Source organism: Tursiops truncatus, chromosome 21 (assembly GCF_011762595.2).
Source record: "Tursiops truncatus isolate mTurTru1 chromosome 21, mTurTru1.mat.Y, whole genome shotgun sequence".
In the NCBI taxonomy this organism is placed as follows: domain Eukaryota; kingdom Metazoa; phylum Chordata; class Mammalia; order Artiodactyla; family Delphinidae; genus Tursiops; species Tursiops truncatus.
Genome location: NC_047054.1, coordinates 12762953 through 12784850, shown reverse-complemented (window position 1 = coordinate 12784850; position 21898 = coordinate 12762953). Strand labels below are relative to the sequence as shown.

Genomic DNA, 21898 nt, shown 5'->3' with positions numbered 1-21898 from the left:
TGTGAATGCTCTCGTTTTACTGCAGAAATATTACTGTATTAGATTAAGGGGTTCTGCTCTGGAGGTTGCTGGGGATGTTATGTTCTATATGGTATAGCCACCATATTATCTCTCGAAAATCCCCAGGCTGCTGAATTCTGAGACATATCTGGTCCAAGGATTTTGAATAAAAGCAGTTATCTCCCATGACTTGAACATCCCCTCATCCTGGTTTTTCCAGGGACAGTTTCTCTTTACATCTGTTTAGAGGAAAGGTATAATTATTAATAAGGCCCCATTCACGCTCAAAAGTGTTCCAGTTTGGACGATAGATGATTGGTCACCATGCTGACCATCTGTGCATTCTGGGTAACGGAATGCTGGTGGGCTTCAGTAAGTTTCTTGTGAATTTCCATATGTACAACTTTGAAATAAGCTTCCAAATTATATCTTGAAAGCCTAAAATACTGTAAAGCAGTGTTTATAAGAAATAATCTTTTAAATGTAAAAATACATATCCACTGCTTTCTTCGACGAATTCTCCATAGTATTTAAATATCCACTTTTTTTTTTCTTAAGGGCAAATCATCATTTTCCTTATCGTAATTGCTTGTGTACCAGCCTTCTTTTACTAGGCTGCAAGCCCCCTCTCTGTTCCCCTTCACCTTATCTTTGATGCCTGGCCTCCACAGTCAGGTCCTAGTTTATTAACTTAGCATCAGTCTTTGCCATACCCTTGGGCCCTGGGAACAGAGTGGTGAGCAGGCAGAATTGGTCTTGGGCCTTGTGGAGATTCTTGTCTAGGAAGGCAGACAGATTTGAGGCCTGGCCTGGCCTGCCGATGACGTGGTTTTGAAGCTAAGACTTGAACAGTGTGAGTCAGCCAGTGAAAGGCGATGCCCTTGAGGACGGCAGGTACAGAGGCCTTGGGCTGCCCTGCTGGCCGGCGGGTCAGGGAGTAAGGCCAGCAGAGGGAGGGGAAGCTGGAGCCAGCGTGGGCAACAAAGTGGGCTCTAAGCAGATCATGTTTATGCTTTTACGAGAGCGTTCTGGCTGCCTGGCAGAGAGCAGGCCGGGGTTGGGAGGTGGTGGGGAGACGTCAGAATGGCTGCTTGGTGCCGGCTTCGCTGAAGGAAGGAATTGTTCTGGAGCCGCTGGTTTCACTCTCTATTCTTACAGTGTTATAGTGACTCTCTTGGGAAACAGTAAATACGTGCTCTGCTTGTTACTTGGAGGCCAAAGTGGTTACTGAAATGATCAGCCAAGTGGGAGCAGGTTATTCAGGCTTCCGTTTTCCCCAAGTTGAGGAAGAGTTGTAAATAAGAAACAAAAAGCAATAAAATAAAATTCAAAAATTAAGAAAAAAAAAGAGGAATGCACCACAATGCTCACTGCAGCACTATTTACAGTAGCCAGGACATGGAAGCAACCTAAGTGTCCATCGACAGATGATTAGATAAAGATGTGGTGCATATGTACAATGGAGTATTACTCAGCCGTAAAAAGAAACGAAATTGAGTTATTTGTAGTGAGGCGGATGGACCCAGAGTCTGTCATACAGAGTGAAGTAAGTCAGAAAGAGAAAAACCAATACTGTATGCTAATGTGTATATATATGGAATCTAAAACAATAATAAAAATGGTACTGATGAACCTAGTTGCAAGGCAGGAATAAAGACGTAGACCTTGAGAATGGACTTGAGGACATGGGGTGGGAGGGGGAAGCTGGGGCAAAGTGAGAGTAGCATCGACATATATACACTACCAAATGTAAAATAGCTAGCTAGCGGGAAGCAGCCGCATAGCACAGGGAGATCAGCTTGGTGCTTTGCAGTGACCTAGAGGGGTGGGGTAGGGAGTGGGGGAGGGAGGGGATATGGGGGCATATGTATGCATATGGCTCATTCACTTTGTTGTACAACAGAAACTAACACAGTATTGTGAAGCAATTATACTCCAATAAAGATCTGTTAAAAAAAAAAAAAGAAAAAAGAAACAAAAAGCAAAACCCTTATTCATGGTGGGCTTTTCTTGAGCCAAGTGGTGGAAAAGCTGTGGGATCCGGAACTATTGTCATGAAAGAAAATGAAACTATGCCAGGAATGCCAGCTTTGGGGGCTCTGGTGACAACTCAGACTGGCCTGAAATGCCCTACAGAGAATCCTGTGGCGTGGGGCCTCTGAAGACTGAATATCTAAACCCTGCGTCACTGGCAGCCCAGGGACCCATGCTTATGACTTCTTTCTTCCGCTGCTGACTTAACCTACGAGGTGAAGCAGTGTCACTTGGAAGCCAACCTCATGTTTTAGAATCTAAATAACTTCATGTAAATATTACTTCAGAAGTTTAACTGGAGGTAAATCTTTGATGCTGAAATCTGAGAGCCTTCTCTAAAATATGCAGGCGGGGGACTTCCCTGGTCACGCGGGTGGTTAAGAATCCGCCTGCCAATGCAGGGGACACGGGTTCGAGCCCTGGTCCGGGAAGATCCCACATGCCGCGGAGCAACTAAGCCCGCGAGCCACAAGTACTGAGCCTGCGCTCTAGAGCCCGCGAGCCACAACTACTGGAGCCTGCGCGCCTAGAGCCCGTGCTCTGCAACAAGAGAAGCCACGGCAAAGAGAAGCCCACGCACCGCAACGAAGAGTAGCCCCCGCTCACCACAACTAGAGAAAGCCCGCACCCAGCAACAAAGACCCAATGCAGCCAAAAATAAATAAGTTTATTTTAAAAAGTAAAATAAAATATGCAGGTGGGCTTTTGGGTCATCTCACTTTTTGTTTTCTACACACCCAACACTTCAAATGACTTGTGGACCATCTTCCCCAGGAAATGAAGCTTCAAGGTTCCTTGTTCAGTTCATTGTCGCTTGATCGCGCGGCCCCTTATGGATGGACGAATAAAGTGATTGACGCGTGTACTTAATACAGTCGCCGTGCCTGGATTAAGAAAAAACGATCAACAGTTTAATTTCAGCACCACAGGGGGAATTTGCTAGAGTTTGTCGTATTTGCAGAAGTGCTGTCGTTTCTCCCTCTGGACTGTAAATCACTTGCTTCACTGTTGTCTTTCGTGCCAAGTCTTTTTTTTTTGCAACTAGTTTAAGACTGCGAAACCTGCAAAAATATTTGTAAAGAATTTTTTTTTTTCTGAAACTCTGGAGAGTAACTTGCCAACCTGAAGTCCCATCACTCCTGAATCCTTGAGCGTGTCTGTCCTGCAGACAAGGGCACACTCCACGTGACCGTCAGAATCAGGCAATTGACATGAGGACCATCTAACCCACAGACCCCATTCAGGTTTGCCAGTTGTCTCGATAATGTCCCTCGTAGCAAAAAAAATCCCATCCAGGCTGAGGTGTCATGCCGTTGTCACCTTTCCTTAACGTCCATGAATTTGACATTTTTGATGATGATAAGCCAGTTATCTCATAGAATGTCTTTCAGTTTGAGTTTGTTGGTGGTTTCCTCATGGTTAGATTCAGATTATGCATTTTCTGCAAGGATTTTTCAGACGTGATGCTCTGTTCTTTTTGTTGCCTCCTCTCAGGTGGTGTATGTCTTTGACTTGTTCCTTTATTGGTGATGTTCATTTGATTGTTTGAGTACGGAGGTATCTGTCAGGCTTCTCCATTGTAAAGTTACTCTTTTCCCCTTTGTAATAAAAAATATTTTGTGGGAGGTGCTTTGAGTCTATGTAGGTGTCCTCTTCTCATCAACCTTTCACCCACTGGTTTTAACATCCGTGATGTTTCTTAACTGAATAATTACTACTTGGATCGCTGCCAGAGGCCATCTTCTAGTTTCAGCGTCTTTCTGTGGCAGGCACTGCACCTTGTGGAAAAGCTTCCTCTTCTCCCTATTTAATTTTTCCGTAGATCCCTATTTCGTTCAGTGGGCTATAACACAATTTTATCATTATTTCGATGCTCAGATTGTCTCAGATTTGGCCAGTGGGAGCCCCTTTAGGTTGACTGCTATGTCCTTTTGATGTGTTCCCGGCATTCTTTGATCAGCTCCTTACCTTCTGGCTCCTAAGATGGTTCAGGCTCATCTTTTGCTTTCCCTGCTCTAGCCCTGGAATCAGCCATTTTCCCAAGAAGCCCTGATTCCTTTTAGTGGAGACTGGTATTTAGAAACTAAGACTTGGGCATTACATGTGCTCATCACCATTGGTGTATTGCTGTCCCCAGACCCTCTTAGTGGACAGGGTTAGGGAATATCTGTACTGTTTATATGTATACTTACACATACGCTCACTATTTATATCTGTGTTTATTTCTGTATTTATGGAGATATATGAAAAACCGTGAATTCAGTCCTATTCTAATGCAACACCCAGGGTTAGTCTCGTTTTCTTTCTGTATTTGAACTTCCTTCTCCCATAGTGAGCAACCTGGGTCCCATTATCCTTAATGTATCAGTTAATCTACTCAACTGCCTGAATGTTTCTGATCTCATGTTCCCACGGCTGCCCCACCTCACTTCACTCTGTGGGTTCCTGTACTTTGGACTAGACAGCTGCCGCCCTCCTGTACAGGAGACCCTTCCTTCTGCTTGGGCCCTGAACCCCGCTCTGGGCTGTCCCTCCCTCCTGCGCCCATCCTCACTGCCACACGTGGGCTTCAGCACTCCAGGCCTCCTCCCACCCACCTCTTTATGCCAGTACTCCACACTGGGATGCTTCTGCCCTGCTTCCCTAATGTCTGCCATATTAAGTATGTTAGGGCAGCCATAAGTACCAACAGACTGGGTGGCTTGAACAACAGGAGTTTATTGTCTCACAGTTCTGTGGGCCAGAAGTCCTAAGTCAAGGTGTCAGCCGGGTTGCTTCTTTCTGGGGCTCTAAGCACAAGTCTCCATGGGGAGAAGTTTCTCCTTGACTCTGGTGGTTGCTGGCAATCCTGGACTTGTAGACGCATCACTCCAATCTTCAATCAGTCCAGTCTCTATCTCTGTCTTCGTTTCACTTCTCCTCTGTCTGTGGGCCTTTGTCCAGATTTCCCTCTTCTTATAAGAACATCGGTCGTATTGGATTTAGGGCCTGTCCTATGGCAGAATGACCTCATTGTAACTTGATTGCATCTACAGAGACCCTATTTCCAAATAAGGTCACATTCACAGTTTCCAGGTGGACATAAATTTGGGGGAACACTGTTCAATCCATTGCCTCTGCTTTGCTCAGTTCCACCTAATATGCTTTTGGACTAAATCGTTCATAAAGGGAGGGAGGGAGGAAAGAAGGGTAGAAGGAACTCTCTTAGTAGTTTTGAGAAGAATGTTCTCTGTTGCCATATTCTTATTTTCTAAGCTAAAATTAGGGCACTCTGCTGACATCAGGACTCTTGGAAAACGCAGGACTCGGAGAGAGCACAGGATGGCACTCACTGTCATGTCGTGGGACTTTACAAGTCCCCACGGGGACTGCACCCCTCACGATACCTTTTCTGGAAAGCATTGCAGCCCGTTATTCTAACTGTTCAGGAAGAGCTTGATATGGTGCTGCCTGGGGTTGGGATGCCCCCTCCCTGACCCCCCCCCCACCGTCCCCTAGCTGCCCAGTTCCAAGCAACAATGTCTTGGTGCCCCTTGTCAGTCCCATACTAGGCGGTGCTGCCGGCTGTCTCTGAAGAATCGCTGGAGCAGTTGGGAAGGGTGAGCCCTGACTGTCATCAGCACCTTCCGAGAAGGGAGCATTGTCAGTGCTGGGACCCAGCAGCCTGGGGCAGCCACCCCCGCCCAGCTTGCCCTGGAAGTTTACTGCCCCGATGCTTGAAAACCGACCCCACTCCCTGCTTCTTTTCACTTATTACCTTGTATTATATTCTGAGCTGTCTTAACTTATATATTACTTATATAGAATATATAAAAATACATACACAGAGTATATAATTATGATTATTAACTATATCAACATATATATTCTGAGCATTTTCCCATGCCAATGAAATATTCTTCCGTAGTTACAGTATTCCATGATTTGAGCCTACCACATTTTATTTAACCATCTTCCTACTGTCTGATATTTGGGTCAACTTAAAATTTTTGCTACTGTAAATAATGTTCCATCAAACATCCTTGACCTTAAATTTGTATCTGCAGAAACTATTATTAAATAGCCACTATTTTTTTTTAAACATCTTTATTGGAGTAGAATTGCTTTACAGTGGTGTGTTCATTTCTGCTTTATAATAAAGTGAATCAGCTATACATATACATATATCCCCATATCTCCTCCCTCTTGCATCTCCCTCCCACCCTTCCTATCCCACCCCTCTAGGTGGACACGACGCATGGAGCTGATCTCCCTGTGCTATGCGGCTGCTTCCCACTAGCTATCTATTTTACATTTGGTAGTGTATATATGTCCATGCCACTCTCTCAGTTTGTCCCAGCTTACCTATCCCCCTCCCCGTGTCCTCAAGTCCATTCTCTACGTCTGCGTCATTATTCCTGCCCTGCCCCTAGGACATAACCATTTTTTTAGATTCCATATATATGTGTTAGCATACGGTATTTGTTTTCCTCTTTCTGACTTACTTCACTCTGTATGACAGACTCTAGTCCATCCACCTCACTACAAATAACTCAATTTCGTTTCTGTTTATGGCTGAGTAATATTCCATTGTATATATGTGCCACATCTTCTTTATCCATTCATCTGTTGATGGACACTTAGGTTGCTTCCATGTCCTGGCTATTGTAAATAGAGCTGCAATGAACATTGTGGTACATGACTCTTTTTGAATTATGGTTTTCTCAGGATATATGCCCAGTAGTGGGATTGCTGGGTCGTATGGTAGTTCTATTTTTAGTTTTTTAAGGAACCTCCATACTGTTCTCCGTAGTGGCTGTATTAATTTACATTCCCACCAACAGTGCAAGAGGGTTCCCTTTTCTCCACACCCTCTCCAGCATTTATTGTTTCTAGATTTTTTGATGATGGCCATTCTGACTAGTGTGAGGTGATACCTCATTGTAGTTTCGATTTGCATTTCTCTAATGATTAGTGATGTTGAGCATCCTTTCATGTGTTTGTTGGCAATCTGTATATCTTCTTTGGAGAAATGTCTATTTAGGTCTTCTGCCCATTTTTGGATTGGGTTGTTTGTTGTTTTGATAATGAGCTGCATGAGCTGCTTGTAAATTTTGGAGATTAGTCCTTTGTCAGTTGCTTCATTTGCAAATATTTTCTCCCATTCTGAGGGCGAAATAGTAGACTGGCACTTTGCATGTCTTATTTAAGCATTGCCACAAACCCTAAGGAAATTATCCCCATTTTACAGATGAGAAAACCGAGGCATAAGGATCTTGGGTCCTGCTACCCTCTGCATTTGGTTCCTGAAGCATTGCCCTGGGGAGCGGCCTTAGGTACTGATGGAAATACTCCCAGACCTGGACGACTCCTACAGGAGTGGAGATAGTGGCAGAGACTAAGGAATTTCTGAAGTTTTAGGGGAATAGCACATCGATTTCTCATTTAAGGGCACAACTACCCAGTCCTTGTCTCACATAAGGTATGGTGATAAAGAGGTGGCAGTAGCCACAGCTGTGGTGGACACAGGAGCTGCCGAGGCCATCCCTAGTCTCCACCTACCTGTGGATGGCCACACTGTCCCAGAGTCACAGTGGCAGTCGGACCTCCAATAATGTCCTGCATCTTGGCCACCAAGTTAAATAAGGACAGTGCTAGGCCCTGTGGAGATCTAATCACGTATTCAGAAGTTCCAGGTCAAATTAATTAGCTGAGTCAGACAAGATCGATTATCCTTAATATCTAGATATTTCTTGGGGCTGTCATATCAGTGTGAACAAAATGATCCTTGTGGTAATAGTTGAATCTGCATTGGTCAGGGAAAGCTTTTTTGGAAGGGTAGATTTAAAACTGGCCCCCGAATTCCAAGAGAGAAGTGAGCTGGTGTAGAGCGTGTAGGACACAATGGCGCTGAGAGATTGAAGCTGGTTGGAGTGGAATTTGTGGACTGGGGGTTTGGCACTTTTCAGAGGTCCTGAAACTAAAAATGAGGGAGGAGAAAAAAGGCCTCATAGGCAAGCGATTGCTCTTCATACACACGGAAGGGTGTGGAAATTGACAAATACCCATAATGCCTAGCACTTTATTGGTTTTCAGTACCTTACAAAAGTATTCCTGTGAAATTAACTCTGAGATGGTGGACCATGGCTTCCATGGGATTTAATTGTGTTCCTGAAATAGTTCTCCAGGTGAATCAGTAATAGGCAGAGACAGGCAGGGTGCACTTTCCTCCTTGCCTGGTTTTATAAGACCCCTCTAGGACCCAGGTGGCCAGTGCTGGGGCCAGGTGACCCTGTTTTATGGCAGAGGCAGAGACTAAAATGAAACAACTGGAGAACACACCCAGTGACTCAAGTTAAAAAAAAACCTCTAATTCTTTCCTGTTGCTTCCTAAAGAGGGGATGGAGGTAAAGAGGTAGAGAGTGGAAAAATATTTTTATTTTGGAGTATGGGAATAGAGAAATACTGTTTTCCTAGTACCAATTACAAAAATAAAGCTCCAGCTGGACAGGATATGCAGTGCGTCTTGCTGATTTCCACCAGCCAGGAAGGTAGTAAAAGGGGCAGGAAGTGTGCATTGAAGGGGGTGGACTGGGTAACCAGGTTGGGACGCTGCTTTCTATTCATTAGGCCCGGTGAGTGCAGCCTGAGCGGTGCTCCCGCTGGCAGGGCTCCTAGGGCGGGTGCCGGGAGAGACTGGGAGGCACTGGGCTCTCAATGCCTCTTTATGTGGTCCCCAGTTTGGCCTCATGGTCCAAAGGCTAAGTAAGGGCCTAGGACTCCTGTTTAAATCTGAGCTCTACCACCTGCTGTGAGCTTGGACAAGTTACTTAACCTTGTGTGCCTCAGTTTCTTCATCTATCAAATGGGGATTTTAGTAGTACCTACCTTACAAGGTTGCTGTGAATCCAGTGAAGTAATACCCCTGGCCAGCTTAGAACTTGCCTAACCCTTCATCCTTGTTATCTAGTGTTAGTGTCATGGTGGTGTGGCATGGGATACTCTGGGCAATCCCTGTTTTCCAGGGCTCGCAGGTCTAGGCGGGATAGGATGGCTCACAACAGAAGCTCCCCCACTTAACATCAGGCTGGCTTCCCCAAGTTAATTCAGCTTACCGAGGGTGAGTCAGGCCTTATTCAAACTGGCCTGACTAAAAACTCAGAATAGTGCAGTTTCAGGTGGGTAACTTGGCCTTTTCAGGAACCCCACCGGGGTGTCTTCTGAAGATACTTTGTTTTTACCTGGCACTGGACAACTCACTGTGATTTGGAAAGACTAGAACCGGCCTTGAAACTGTGTGTCTATCTTTGGGAACAAATGGTTCCCCATTCACGCCAGCCACATCTCGGGTGTTCGGTAGCAGTGTGTGGCCAGTGGCTACCTTGCTGAGCTGTGTGCATATAAAACATGTCCAGTATCGCTGGATAGGGCTGGTCTGCATTTATTGGCTACCTGCTGGGTGCAGAGTGCAAGGCTGGCTAGTTCTACATGTTAACATATGTAGCAGTGTTAACAGAGGTTTGTTTCAGTGGAGAAAGGCACATAAAATTGCAGCAAAGAATGTAAGGCAGCATAAGATGCGTGTTAGAGGCAGTGTGGTTTTTTTGGTTTTTTTGCGGTACGCGGGCCTCTCACTGTTGTGGCCTCTCCCGTTGCAGAGGCACAGGCTCCGGATGCGCAGGCTCAGCAGCCATGGCTCACGGGCCCAGCCGCTCTGCGGCATGTGGAATCTTCCCGGACCGGGGCACGAACCCGCGTCCCCTGCATCGGGAGGCAGACTCTCAACCACTGCGCCACCAGGGAAGCCCAGAGGCAGTGTGTTTCATGGATTCAAGGGCAGTTGTGAATTGGCCAGGGTGTGCTTTGTGGAAGAGATGGCATGTGAACAGTCTATAAAGGGGTGCCTGACTACTGCCAGGCAAGACCTTTCTCCTGAGCTCTGGCCTCAGATATCTAATTGCCCATCCAACGTCTCTTGGGCTATCCCAAAGATATCTCAAATTCAGAAGACCTGAAACCAATCTCAGTATTTCTCCTCTCGTTTTTTGAAAATTGAAGTATAGTTGGTTTACAATATCATGTTAGTTTCAGGTGTACAGCAAAGTGATTCAGCTTACATATATATATATACATATATATATACTTAAAAAAATTCTTTTCTATTATAGGTTATTACAAGATATTGAATATAGTTCCTTGTGCTATACAGGAAATCCTTGTTGTTTATCTGTTTTATATACAGTGGTGTGTATATGTTAATCCCAAACTCCCAATTTATCTCCCCTCACCCCACTATCCCTTTGGTAACCATAAGTTTCTTTTCTGTGTCTGTGAGTCTATTTCTGATTTGTAAATAAGTTCATTTGTATCATTTTTTTAGATCCCAAGTAAGTGATATCATATGATATGTGTCTTTCTCTGTCTGACTTACTTCTCTCAGTATGACCATCTCCGGGCCACTTGCAGCAACATGGATGGGCCCAAAGATGATCATACAAAGTATTTCTCCTCTTAAACCTTCCACGTTCCCTGTTGCAGAGTGGTCTGTAGAAGGACAAAAGGCGGTCACAGATAAGTTTGAAGAAGGAAGGGAGTCAGACATTCAGAAAGAAGAGTGGTGGCCTCTGTTTTTCTCTGGAGCTGGAGACAAGATCATTTGCTGGGATTGATGAGTGTGGAAGTGAGGTTGGAAAAATCTGAAAGTGCTCCCATGGGGAACAGGAAGCACTGATGAGGGAGAAGAAGAAAAAAAAAAAAAAAGACCTGCAGAGACTTTTTGAAAGCTCTGGTGAGGTGATAAACCATAAATCTCTAATGGCATTATTATTATTATTATGACAGGGTAGCCCAGTCCTGAATTTTTGCCACCGGAACAAACAAGAGGGAGAGACCCATATGTAGTAAAGTGGTTGGGCAGCTGTGTTTGGGAAGAGTGGGACCAGAGAGTGGACATACTAGGGAGAGGAAGCGGGGAAGTGGAGCCTGAAGGGCAAAGTTGGACCCTCTCTTGGAAAAGTGCAGATGCACAGATGCAGCGTGTGCCATATGTTTCTAAGGCTGACTCCCTGGGTAGAGAACTTCTGTTCTCTTTAGGCTGCGTTGAGAACTGTTTTCTAGAATGACCGTTGGCTCACCTGCAGTACTGAAAGCCAGAGATATTTTGGTGTCTTTCTAGCACACGTGTGGAGGCCATAAGTCAATTTCTCTGTCAGCTTATGGTTGTGATTCAGAGGCTAAATCGTACTGTTTCAGGTACCAGGGTAGACTGTGGTCAGAGACAGGGAAATTTTTGTAAAGGAGCTATGGTAATGTCTTCTAAAAGGGTATAGAAAACACGCCTAATAAGAAAATTGTGGGTAGAATGGCAAATATGCAAAAACTATAGTCTGGGTGATTCTCAGTATGGGAAACTGTTTCTGTGGTATTTAGAAGTATTTAGACTTTTAATTTCATATGCATTTGTATTCCATTCATGGTGAAATCTATTCCCCATCGGCCTCCCTGTTTTCCCATGACTCAACTGGAGATATTCATGAAACATACGAGACATGGAAGGCCATTGGCTAATGATACTAAATGGCAGTGATACCTACACTTAGCTACATAACAGTTATCCTAGGATAATAAAAAATAACTGATTCTTAAACCCTGGAGATTCTTATTCAGTAGTTCTAGGATGGGGCCAGGGAACCTTTTTTTTTTTGATTCCCCAGGTAATAATGCTGCACAGGCAGTTTTGGGATGCTGGTATAGGTGAAAAGAAAATATAGCAAAGTATGCTTATGATATACTGAGCCATACTGGGTTATGACATATTGAGCTATTTATAGCAATCCTGCCACATCATTCAAGGTTGGGTTCCTGAAAAATCCATATAATAAGGGAATTCATGGTTGAATTGCTTAAAACCTGAGAAACACGGGGCTAGAGACTAAAATACTTGAATCTATGACGTGTCTTTTTAACGTTCAATAAAGTAAAACAGTAAGTGCATGAAATTACATCCGTGATACAATGGATAGCATACAATTGATTTCCATTACCTACTAACTCTCCTGAAGTTTAACAAAACTTTAAAATTGGTTTTGCATTGGTGTGGATAATATTATGCCGAGAGGCAAGCTTTTTTCTGCGTCGAGCGCTCCATCCGAATGCTGAATGTCTTTCAGATTTCCTGACTGCTAATTGTTGACTTGGCCCTACGGTCCCACCAGAGTATGTAGCGTGATTTGAATATTGTAGGCAGAGAAGTATTAAGTATAGCCAAATGGGTAAGTCTCAGGCCCCCTCCATAATGCAGAGTCCTTTCATCTTAGCTCTGAACATGGTATTTTCATGCCAAGCACATGCTGTTGAACTTTGCTCGTACATTTCACTTGTCTCCTGGGAGTCAGTTACCGCTGTAAGGGTTTGCCACTTCTTCTCTTCTATTTCCTTCTCTTCCGTTTTCTACTTTCCACCATGACCTCTGCCTCCCCCACCATCCACATGCTCACACACATCTGTACACACAGCTGGGAACCAGTCTAGCACAGTACGATGCTTTTTATACTTTTTTGGCCACAGTACCAATATAATAATATAAAGTTGAAACAAAAGTTTAATGAAACAATGCTTACTGTTATTTGGGGAACTCTCATAGTTTCTGTTCTGTAGTCTCATACATTAAAGTGCTTATCTTCATCCTGTAATTCAGATCTTCATCCAATAAACTGATTTCCTGACCCTCTAATGGGTTGCTACTGGATGTTTGGAATAAAAACTGTTTTAGAGGTTTCGGGCATATTCTTCCAGTCAGGAAGATCTGGGTTTGAATCTTAGCTTTACCACTTGACAGCTCTGCATCTTGGGAAGTAGCTTCGTTTCCTCATCTGTAGAGATGGAGATAAGATACTATACCTCGTATAGATTGTTTGAAGATGGAATGAAATAGTGCATGAAAAGCATTGGTATCCCATTCTTAATAAGGGCCTGAGCCAATGTGATGGGGTTAAAGAGAGTGATGATGAGAATGGTGGTGGTGGTGATATTCAGTTTTCAACTACAGCTTCCTCTCAATTCACATAATTTTAAACTGAAATTCTTATTTTTTCAAAAAGGTACACAAAAGTCAGTGTGGGGAGTGTAGGATGTTATGTAAGAGGAACTTATATTTTGGGAAGGATTACTGCATATTCAGGAAAAATCACCACTAAAAATTGCTATTATATTCCTACAAATGTATTGCCACTTGTGCGTGCGTTTTTCTTTTCCTGCGTGTTCCCATAGCCACCATCCTGGACAGAGCTGTAGCTCTGGCTACTGGCTTCCTTGCCTCCACGTGTTCTTGCATAGAGTGCAGCTTGGTTCATGAAGAAACGAGGCCATTCAGAGCTTTTTAGTAGCCCCCGTAAACAAGCTGAGTATCTAGCTGGGCATTGGAGACCCTCCAGAAAGACCTGGGCTCAAATCTTGGTTCCCCATCTGGGGGCTTGTGTGACTTGGACACTTTTTTCTTTTTTTAAAGTTACCTTTTCAAGCTATCCTTTTTCTCATCTCTAGAATGGGGATAATAATATTTAACTGAGTAGGGCTGCTGTGAGGGTTAGTGATGATATTTGTACACTATCCAGTCTGTGCTTCTCACACGCTGGCTGGCTCGTATGAAGCTTCCCCCATGTTGGTACATGCATCAGTTGCTCTGCCCACATCAGCAGAGACATCTTCCTCAGTTCTGCTTTGGCCATTAGTACCAGCCTTTACCTTGCCTAACTTGACCTGCAGCCTTTTCTCTGCCGACGTGATCCCTCCCTACCTTATAAGCTCTTCCTTTACCATAAAGCTTTCGCTTACGAACTCATCTAATAATGATTTATGAACGAGTTCACCTAGTTGGCAATTAATCATATACTGCCTTCGGATCTCTATTGCAGTCTTTTATTATTATAATTATAGTATTATCAGTTAGCTTTATATGATTTATGTCTCATGCCCCCAGGTAATTTATTAATTCCTTGAGGGTAGCGATCCTGTCTTACACGTCTTTGAATCCTCCACAGCACTTAGCACAGTTCCTTGTAATAACGTGTATTTAATAAATATTTGCTGGTACACTGGATGACTGGATACTGCAGACAGCACATCCACAGGAGGATAGGGTCCAGTGCTTAGAGTTGTGAGAGAAGGTTTAATGGATGAAAATAGACTTGAGCTGGCTTTTGCTGGGAGGGTAACATTGATGTAGGTTGATACGAGGGGTGACACATGGCTATGTGGGGAGAACTATTAGGTGACAGGAGCCTGCACAGGCATGTTTAAAACAAATGATGCAGCTGCAGAAGAGATGGCACTGAGCACTGCTGTGATTGGCTTCTGTGACACAGCCTCAAAGTTAGGCCCTGTGCTTAGCAACTCAGCTCCCATCCCTTTGCTTTCCCTGTTACCCAGTTGTGGCTTATCTCCTGTGAGCTGTAACTGGGAACTGATGCGCTGTGGGGCTTCTGGTAGAAATTCTCTACGTTTTCCTCTGAGTGAAGATGCCTTTATTTCCTCTTCGTTCCCGAAGGAAATTTTCACACTGTATGTAACAGTTTAAAATAGCAATTATTTTCTTTGGGTGCTTTAAAGGCATCTTTCCATTGTCTTCTGTTCTCCATTGTTTCTGTTGAGGAGTCACTGTAAGCCTTCTGGGTTTTGTGTTTTTTGGTTTTTGAAGGTCATGAGCCTGTTTTTCCTCTGGCTGTTTTTAAGATTTTTCTCTATGCTTTTGGTTTTCACCAAGTGTGCTACAGTATACCCAGGTGTGGTTTTATTTATAGTTGCCAGTTTGGGGTCTGTAGTGAGTATTAAACCTGTGGTTAGGTGGTCATTGATCACTGTCTCTTCAAATTTTGCTCCTGCTTCATTCTTTCTCTTATCTTTGTGGAACTTCCAACTACCCATGTTTAGACCTTTTTAGGTCTAAAATACAGTCTTTTATGGATTTTAGGTCTATTTTTACATGTTCCACTTTTTTGTCTCAGTGCTTCATTCTGTCTGTTTCACTGTGACCTCTCTTCTGGTTCACTGTTTTTTCCCCTGGTGATGTCTAATCTATTGGTGAACCCATCCATCGAGTTCTTAATTTTAATTATTTATACTTTAGTTGTAGAATTTCTATTGTTTTATAGTCTCCAGTTCTCTGAAAAAATTTTCCATCTTGCCTTTTATTTCCTTGAATGTATTAGGCATAGCTGTTTTAAAGATTACGTCTGGAAACATTCGGTATGTGTATATTCATTATATCTGTATAAAATCTGTGTATGTATCCCTATTGGTCCACTTCTATTGTTCATTACTTCCCTTGGTTTTCTATTTTCTTGTCTTTTAGCCTTGTATTCCTAGCTGTATTGATTGAATGCTGGCCATTGTATCTGAAAAACAGCAGAGAGAATATGAATCTTAGGATAATGTCATCTTTCCTCAAGATATGATTTAACTTAACTTCTGGTAGTTCCAGATCATTTTAATTTGGTCAAGGATTGAGCTTAATCAAAGCTGGGCTTCAGTCTTTGAGGTTAGTCTATTTCCATTTAGTTTTATCCCTTACAAAGCTTGCATGTTTGGAAAGAGGGAGGTTTCCAGGACTCCCTTTTCTTTAGCTTCAGGTCTTATTCCCCTGGTCACTGAATGTGTCAACAGCTCTGCTCAGCTTTGATGCCCTAAAGCCTCCTCTTCCGGATTCGGCAGATGCCCCAAACATCAGGCTTACCATCCTGGGTTTCTTTCTTCTCCCAGATCTTGCCCTCCTAATTCTTTACTACCATCTTAGTTCTCTGATGTTTCTAAACATATTTTTAAAACCAAGCTTTGTGGGACTTCCCTGGTGGCACAGTGGTTAAGAATTCGTCTGCCAATGCAGGGGATACGGGTTCGATCCCTGGTCCGGGAAGATCCCACATGCCGCGGAGCAGCTAAGCCCATGTGCCACAACTACTGAGCCTGCGCTCTAGAGCCCACGAGCCGCAAGTACTGAGCCCACGTGCCACAACTACTGAGCCCGCACGCCTAGAGCCCGTGCTCCGCAACAAGAGAAGCCACTGTGATGAGAAGCCCGCGCACCACAGTGAAGAGTAGCCGCCGCTCGCCTCAACTAGACAAAGCCCACGCACAGCAGCAAAGACCCAATGCTGCTAAACAAAACAAAACAAAAAACACACACTTTGTTTAGGTTTCTTAGTTATTCACCAGGAGAGTTAGGTCTGAATTACCTACCATGCCGTTACCAGAAGCAGCACCCCGTCAGCCAAGGATTTTATTATCTAAAATCTAGCAGAGATGTTTAGAAGTCTGTAATACAGAACACTAACATGATTTAAGTGGTATTTTAGGATGACTGATACATCAGTGGTATGCAAAACAGGGAGGGCTTGGGAATACCTCCATAAGTAGAACAGTTAAAAGACCATCATAACTGAATACTTCTGAAGTGAGAGTAAGGCAGGCATTACGGTTTCTGAGTCTGGGGATTTGCAGACAGACCTGAACGAGAGTCTGGGCTCTCCTACTGACCAGCAGGTTGCCTTTGGGCAGTTCCCCAACCTATCCCCTCATCTGAAATAGGGGGTAATAAAGTCCCTACCTCCTAGGGTTAAAAGAGAAGTGAGAAGCTCCCAGAAAACCCTGGTTTTCATGCATGGCATGTAGGAAGTGCTCAGTAGTAGTAGCCATTGCTGTTACTATTCCAACACCCGAACCTCAGTTATTTAAGTTAGAATTCAAGATCACTGTTAATGACACTACTCAGGACCACAGTTAGCATGGTCAGCTTCACGGGGGATGCGATTTATGTCCTGTGTATCACAGTGAACAGCTCACGTGCCTTTATGGAGCAGCCCTGGTGCCAGTAATATTCTGAATACTTGCCACGTACTGAATTGATTTGTAGCCAATGCCATGGTTTTGAAGATGATCCCAGCCCGAAATCTCCAAGATGTAAGGATAGCTGATTTTCCAAAGTCAGGCTTGAGGGTAGAAGCTTCATATTTTAGGTTTATAGAACCATAAATTTAAGCATTTCACTTTTAAAAACAGCACAGTGTACAAGAAATGAAGCTTACAGAAAAGATAAATCAGATTATGAGCCTTCATGTTACCAACGGATTCCTAGAATCACAGATAACCTCAGAAATTATCTTTGTGAAACCTCTCCTTTTTCTAGATGATCAAAGTATCCACCAGAGAGATTGAGTGACTGGCCCGAGGACACACAGTGGTAATGACAAAGCCAGGACTGGAACACGAGCGTCCCGATTTCTGGTGTATTTTGGTCCTCTTGGCAAAAATAGCACCTCTTTGTCTTCTCTACCGAGTTCCATGCCTTCTTCAGCTCTGTTCAAGCAACGCTGGCCTGGGTGTTGCTGCCCATGGGAAACTTGCCTTAAAGAAGGAAGACCAGTCTATCATCTTGAATTTCACTGATAGAAGCTAGAAAACACATGCCACGTAGGCATGAGTTTCTGGTGCTGGCTGCATGTAGAATTCTGCCTTTCCTTTCTTTCACCGGAGGATGCATACTTGAGAGTCATGAGAAATCTATGTCAAATGGCAACCTTTTTATTCTGGGTTGTGTGGCGAGACCACTGGTAATTCATTACCTGTTCAGTGTGTTTGTCGCAGGGGGCGGGGGAGCAGGCTGTAAAATCAAGTAAGACAGAGGACGTGCCTCCGGGTAAAAGGGTTACCTTTCATTGTGTATCATCGGGGATGTCCTAGCCGTTAAAAGCAGCAACACCATAGAACCTGAAATAAGTGAAGCCCTTGATAATAGAGTTTTCCCTACTCGGATCAGAAAGCTTTTTGAACTATTTCAGGTGACCGTTTTTTCCAAATGGGTTGTCTGTGAAAAAAAATAGGAGAGGGGGCTTCCCTGGTGGCGCAGTGGTTGAGAGTCCGCCTGCCGATGCAGGGGACACGGGTTTGTGCCCCGGTCCGGGAAGATCCCACATGCCGCGGAGCAGCTGGGCCCGTGAGCCATGGCTGCTGAGCCTGCGCCTCTGCAACGGGAGAGGCCACAACAGTGAGAGGCCCGTGTACCGCAAAAAAAAAAAAAAAAAAATAGGGGAGGAATATGTTATTATAATGACAGATTGGAAGCAGGGGCATGTTTCCGTGTTGCTGAGCTTGTCATCTTGTCCCCTCGGAAGCGCGTGTCACTACGTAGCTCCTCTTCCTACTGCCCTGACTTAGCTGCGCCCTTTCTGTGTCTTAAGATCTTCTCAAGAAGGAGGATCTGATCGGATTGACTGGGCAGAGCCCTTACAGTGCACACTCACCCAGTGCATCTAATGTGGACAGCTTTTCCTGACGCTCCCAGAACTCTCCATAACTCCTCTTATCATCCTGGACACAGGATGCTCCGTGGGCTGTGGGAATTATCTTCTCCCCTGTCTCCCGCTAGACTGGGAGTCCCTAGATGGCAGGGACTGTCTTCTTTCTTCCTACTCCTGGAACATCACTCTTGATATATGATCTTTGAGTGGGTGGGTGAAAGAGCGAGTGAGTGGAACAACTTGAGACCCACTCAGAGCAGCTGTGTTGGGGGCTCCCTGTGGCCGTTCCATGTCCTTTTGGACTGTCCCTGCAGTTCCTGTCACTCCTGAAGCCACCAGATGAGTGGGCGGGGCCAGCCTGCCATGGTGACGGCACCTTGCCTGATCTTCAGAACTGGCTTGGTCCTTGTATTGCACATCTCGGAGGGGGCGGGGTGGGGGGACGGCCGCATTTAGGCTTTGTAGGATTAGCCAAAGACCTAGAAGAGGTAGAGCTCCTACTCCCAGCGAATTTACACTTGGTTAGGAAGAGAGGCTGAGCACAGCTGAAAAGTTTGCATTTAAGATAAGAGTTAGATAAGAAGAAAGACAACATTGGAATAGCTGCCCTGACGCAATGTTCGATTTTCAAATGAGCAGTACTGGATCCCTGGGTATTGTGGGGCCTGGAGGGGGACGGCTTCCTTCCGCTGGAGCGTCAGGGGGGGCCTCATGGTGGAGGAGGGCGGAGGCTGCATCTTGGAGGACTGCTGGGGATTGGCAAGGCCAGGAAGGAGGAACAGAGAGGCAGCGGCAGGCGGCGTCTGAGACAGCGAGTAGGTCAGAAGTGGGGCAGAGGGCCAAGGGAAAGGCAGGGGCTAGGATTTAGTTCCAGAATTGAATTAGGCTCTACAGGCAGAGGGCGGGGCCCCAGGTGGCGGAGCAGCTGCATGTAGGGGAGACGGGAAGGCCTTTGTGAGCTGGACGAGGAGATTACTGAGACTTTGACCATCTCAGCCTGAAGTCATCTGAATAGAATACTCAGAGCTCGTTTTTGGAGGAGAAAATGAATAAAGGAAAGATGAGGCAGCCCAGGGTTGAAAAGAGGATGATGTCCCGCTGTGCACGAAGTCCTGTGGAAGGGATGCTTGGTTGCCATTGTCTCTGCTTTTGAATCCTGCATCGAATTTAAACTTCCGTGTAAAGAGGCTGAAGATGAGTGATAGACGGCACTGTGTTAGTGACCCCGCTCTGGGTGTATTTAGGTGGACAAGGGAAAGACTGTCTAGAAATGCATCTGGAAGGAGGAGAGAGAGGTGTTATGTGGGCTGGTGGAGGACAGGCGACCCCAGGCCAGAGGAGGCTGATGGCAGTGAGGAAAGACCCTTGAGGGAACACTCCAAATAAGAGATGCTTTCGGGCTTCCCTGGTGGCGCAGTGGTTGAGAGTCCGCCTGCCGATGCAGGGGACACGGGTTCGAGCCCTGGTCCAGGAAGATCCCACATGCTGCGGAGCAATTAAGCCCGTGTGCCACAACTACTGAGCCTGCGCTCTTGAGCCCACGTGCCACAACTACTGAAGCCCGTGTGCCACAACCACTGAAGCCTGCGTGCCTAGAGCCTGTGCTCCACAACAAGAGAAGCCACTGCAATGAAAAGCCCTCGCACCGCAACGAAGAGTAGCCCCCGCTCGCTGCAACTAGAGAAAGCCAGCGCACAGCAACGGAAGACCCAACTCAGCCAATAAAATCAATTAATTAATTAATTAATTAACCTTAAAAAAAAGTACTAAAAAAAAAAAGAGATGCTTTCACGTCAGAGCGATGCTGAAGCCAGAGCTAGAGGCTGGTGCACTCTGCAGGGAGACAGACGACATCAGGAGGGGTGGCCAGTGGGTGAAAGGCCTTGGAACCGCGTGAATTGATTCCGTAAGCGCTTGCAAGTGCCCATGCCGGGGCTTCGACGCGCGTCTGTTACCCAGATACCCTCGAGGAATGACTTGGTTACTCTGTCCACCCTCGGCTCTTGGAAGGATAATACCCAAAGGTATTTGTCAGGCCCTGGTCCTCTGAGTACCTGATACACTGAAGGTACCTGCCGTAAACACAGCCCAGCGTTAGGCGTCCGGGCCCTGTGACTGGCCGAGTTTCTGCGTCATGGGACCCTCTCAGCTGAGAGCAGGGGTGGCCTGCACCACCACCCCACCGAGACGGCCTCTGGGGAATGAGCACCGCACTCAAGCAGGGGTGGGGGGCTCTAGGGCAAATCCCCTGATAAGCTCTCAGGGCCCCCCAGCCCCCATAAGCTGTCCGGTTTTGAGGAAGAGGAAAATAGAAGAGGATCAGGCAGGGGTGTCAGACTTCACGGTGCAGACATGACAGTGGGTAGCAGAAATGCCTGATGTGTTGCTTCTCTTCTGCAGAAGGGCACCATGCCGGTGGAGAGGATGCGCATGCGCCCGTGGCTGGAAGAACAGATCAACTCAAACACGATACCAGGGCTGAAGTGGCTTAACAAGGTAAGTGCGCATGTGTGTGTGCGCGTCTGCTTGTATGCGCATGCGTGTGTGTATCTGTGTGAGAGAGACCCTGACTAAGCCGGTGCCTGTGGATCACCGCAAGTGAAACTGTTCTTCGTGTCCAAAATATTATGCTTATTATTTACAAAAAACAACCAAGCAAAAAGGATCGTGAAAATATGAAATTATCATACACGGAAGACTTATCATCCTCTCAGACTGTAGCCTCGACCCCGAGGTAAGGCTCTGGTCTCGTGGATGACTGTTGATGGGAAGCTTCTTGCTGTATTTCTGTTCAGTAATTCTTACCCTTTTCCTTCTCTAAATTCCGTTCTTGCTTCTGGTTTTCGAGGATTAGAGGACATGGAACCTGTAGGGCTTTCTGCTGGGAATGGAGCATACTGATTTTCTTTTCAGTATCTCTTTATGTAAAGAAAACTTTTGTTTTTGTCTTAAAAAATGGTTTTATTTTTATCATGGAATCCTGTTTGTGTGCCTCCCTGTCCTAAAAAAGCAGTATTGCATCATTTACACCCCCTATCTATACATAAATACTTCCTTACTTTTATCAACCTGAAAACTCTGTTTAGTTGATCCTGCCTCTCATGGGCGGAATCAGGAAGACATTGGATGTAAAAGTAAAGACCACCTGAAAACATTTAGTTAAAATCTAGAAAAGCAACGAATACATCATGCTTTCTCTAAGATGGCCCGAGAGAGAGATTGCTCTCGCACTACCAGGAATTGCAGTTCTTCGGAGCAAATGTCTTTTTCCTCTTCTGCCTCCTCCCTGCGTTTTTAATCTTAAGGACACGATGAATAATTTAGCAGGTCAGCCTTTACCTTTGTATCACGTGCTCCAGAGTTTCGAGCCAGATTGTGGCCACTCCTAACAAGTGTACAAAATATTGCAGCATTTTTTTTTTTTAAATAATGTTACTCCTTGCTTCATTTTATTTTTTCAGTTATCTCTCAAATCTTATTTCTTCTTGTTCTTTTCCCCTCATTTACCTATTTTTTCACTTATTTTAAGTGTAACAGTGTATGTATTTGAATGGATCTGAGTCCCTTCTGAAACAAGATGGGGTAGAAGTAAACAG

General features: G+C 45.1%; 1 protein-coding gene across 3 annotated transcripts in view; it reads left to right on the top strand.

Annotated features, from left to right (window-relative positions):
* The window catches only part of IRF2 (interferon regulatory factor 2), an 84851-nt gene that overhangs the window by 23272 nt on the left and 39681 nt on the right, over window positions 1–21898 (top strand). For all 3 annotated transcript variants that reach the window (XM_019921410.3, XM_019921411.3, XM_019921412.3), the window contains one exon: window positions 20703–20798. In XM_019921410.3, coding sequence (XP_019776969.1) covers window positions 20712–20798 — 87 coding nt within the window. In that variant the 5' untranslated portion in view covers window positions 20703–20711. The remainder of the gene's footprint in view (window positions 1–20702; window positions 20799–21898) is intronic.